We start from the raw sequence: 2976 nt of genomic DNA, 5'->3' as shown, positions 1-2976 counted from the left end.
GGCATACCTGGGTGATGGAGAAACTATAGGCCATAGCAAGGATATGTCCTTGTTTCTGAGAGGCGCCAGACACTTGTGCCCTCCCACACATCCTGTTGTGCCTGTGTGGGACCTGTCTTTACTGCTCCAGGCCCTGCGATCAGTTCCATATGAGCCTTTTGACAGAGGTAAGTCTGGAGTAACTGCCTAAAAAGTTGCCTTTCTTTAGCCATGGCTTTGGCCAAACGCTGGGTGAGATGCACACATTTTTTCTGTTCACGAGTCTTGTTGCCGATGGAACCCCGCTGGCTCGGGCGTTACCCTCTGGCCTAATGCAGCATTCCTCCCTAAGGTGGCCTCGTCTACGAGCCACCCTTGCTCGCTTCGAGGCATGCAGTGCTGCTGAACCTCTTTGCCCTGTTCGAGCRCTGGAAGAATACATCAGACGGACAGCTTCTCTGCAATAGTCTTGAGAGCCTCTTTTTCTGCTACGCGAGGCCTCCCAAAGGACAGGCCCTTCCAAGCAGCGCATTGCGCGCTGGATTGTGGACGTAGTGGGATGAGCATATGCCCTACAAGGCCATCAACCACCAGCAGGTGTGCGGTGCCATTCTACAAGGGCTATTAGTGCATCATGACTGTTATGAGTGTGGTCACACTGGAGGCCATATATTCAGCTGCTTCCTGGACGTCCCCAAATACATTTGCTAGATTTTACAGAATAAACCTGGCTGCCTTCCACCCATTGGAAGGAATCCTGTCGCAGCACCATTCCTCTTGAAGTGGGCATAGCTGCTATTTTTCTTTCCCTAACTTTCTTGTGTGGGCGATTCCTTAGGACTCTGTTGGTAATCGTCATCCAGTGCTTTAATCACCGCCTCTGACGGTCAGTAGGGATGAAATAGAACAACAGTTACGACTGTGACTACGGTTCTAGGAATCCCAGATGACCGCCAGTGTTTGGTCCCTCGGAAGCATCGTGTTTTTGCGAGAAGATTAAGGAACGGAGCTACCGTGTCACATGACTATATAGACTACCGGTCTCACCAGGGGTCATACGTGACCATGTTGGTATAAGATTCTCGACCTGTGTATGCACAAGAGTGAACATTCAACCGTGATACTGAAGCCAGGTTAGTTGTCTATTTAGTTGAACACGGCGTTGAATGGACATTAAAAAAAACAATAAACATCACGTTATCCACCTTTTCTGCTCTCCTTTCCTCCTGCGTTACAGCAGGCGCTGTCATCTCCACGGACGTCAGACCCCCACCCCCATGCGCGGGTACGAGTGGTGGTGGTTTTTAGCAAAAATTATAGATATTTGAGGCTCATTAGACAGGTAAACGTCCAAAGGGGTTGACATAATGAACACCTTCCCAGCTGGCGAGGGTGCATGCGTGCCTGGCACGAGCTACCCAAAGCACAAGCCTGCTGCGCTACGACCACAGCTCAACACTCAGCATCAGCCAGAAGGCTACAAACAGAAAAAATAATTATTCTTACTGTACAGTGAGCCACCATTTGCATCCGATTTTACTCCCTCCCTTCAGCCTTTTTTATTTAATTTTTTTATGCCGCACTTAATGTGGCGGGATTTTCTAGCCCGGGACCCAAAATAGTTTCCAACTAGGCTATGTGACAAAAATATAAAGACAGTTTACAGCAGACTGGGCTGAGGTTCTTTTATTATTTTTAGGCTGATCTATTTTCTTGTCTGAGCTTAAATGATTTTCAGTCCCGGGGTTCAGTTTCATGATCGTTGGAGTTTAAACAATAAAAATCAAACCAAAAAATAAAAAATCTAACACCGTGTTCAGACGCTCCTTACATCCAGAAAACACAACAGAGTCATATTTCTGTGGATTCAGGTCAGATTCATGACATTGTGGGTTAAAACTGTCGACTGAAAAACTTGGAGTGGCTGCCGCACATTCTCACAGCAGGTGAAAAGTGTGCGTGWATTTACGCACACTTTCACCCATCATTGGTTTTGATACATCCCAACGTGGGCGTAGAACCTGGCACACGCAACTTTTTTTTTTGCGTACGCACCGTTTATACATGAGGGCCCTGAACTTTATTTGTGTTTGTAGACTCCATGACACAAGAGCTGCACAAACACTTTAATGGAGGAGAGAACGCTACATGTGAAGTCTAAAATGTCCTCCACTGTCTGACTGTCCCATAGAAGAGGACAAACTAACATTTCCCCCAAAAGCAGCTGATTGTTGTCTGCCCTGATGAGCCTGTGGAGCATGTTCCTTTCTGAGGGGCTGCAGCTGCCGGACCACCRGTCTGTACTTAAGTACGCTCTCAAGGATCAGTGGTAGAAGGTGAGGGGCAGATTTGACTAAAGATGCTTTTTACTGAGGTTTCTCAGGAAAAACAGCCTCTGATGGAGCTTTTGAAGTAGCACTTTGGTGTTGGTGCTCCAGGTCAGCTCATCCTCCAGCTCCATGCTCAGAAACCAGAACACTGGTCCCCTCTGCACACAGGTCCCCTTTATGATGAGGGGCCAACAAGAAACTCTACTTTATTTCTGCTGACTCTAAAACACTTCTGTAGATTTAGAGGTTTTATTTCTCTCTCCATTTATTCTTTGTTTGACTTTTATTTAGTAAAAGAAATAGAAAAGATCACAAAAACATTTTGTTTGCAGCTGCAACACAAATCTTTAAATATTTCATAAACAAGAATCATTCTTTTTAAACCTTTTACAGCAGATTTTCTTCAGATTTCATACTAAAGAACTGTTCAAATGTCACATTAACTTCATTAATAGTTGCTTCACATAAAAGTCAAAATATCTGCATGTTTATGTAGGTTTAATCCATAGAACATGTTTTGCTCAACTATTTTAATACAATTATTTCCATATTTATTATTCATATTCCTGAATTCATTCATGCATTCCTACAACTGTTCATATTAGGTTAAAAAAAGAAAATGTAAAAAATAACCTGCACTGTCAAAAAGTAAGAATTAGCATAAAAC

General features: G+C 44.3%; 1 protein-coding gene across 1 annotated transcript in view; it reads right to left on the bottom strand.

The window, feature by feature from the left end:
* Nucleotides 1-255: 255 nt before the first annotated feature.
* LOC106535242 (gastrula zinc finger protein xFG20-1) overlaps nucleotides 256-2976 on the bottom strand; it is a gene marked incomplete at its 5' end in the record, with an annotated part of 14374 nt that continues 11653 nt past the window's right edge. Inside the window, one exon of the mRNA XM_014032202.1 lies at nucleotides 256-407. Coding sequence (XP_013887656.1) covers nucleotides 256-407 — 152 coding nt within the window. The remainder of the gene's footprint in view (nucleotides 408-2976) is intronic.

The sequence above is a fragment of the Austrofundulus limnaeus genome, unplaced genomic scaffold (genome assembly GCF_001266775.1).
Source record: "Austrofundulus limnaeus strain Quisiro unplaced genomic scaffold, Austrofundulus_limnaeus-1.0 Scaffold1394, whole genome shotgun sequence".
NCBI classification, from domain to species: Eukaryota; Metazoa; Chordata; class Actinopteri; order Cyprinodontiformes; family Rivulidae; genus Austrofundulus; species Austrofundulus limnaeus.
Note: the sequence above shows the minus strand (reverse complement) of the source record. Positions and strands in the feature narration are given on the sequence as shown.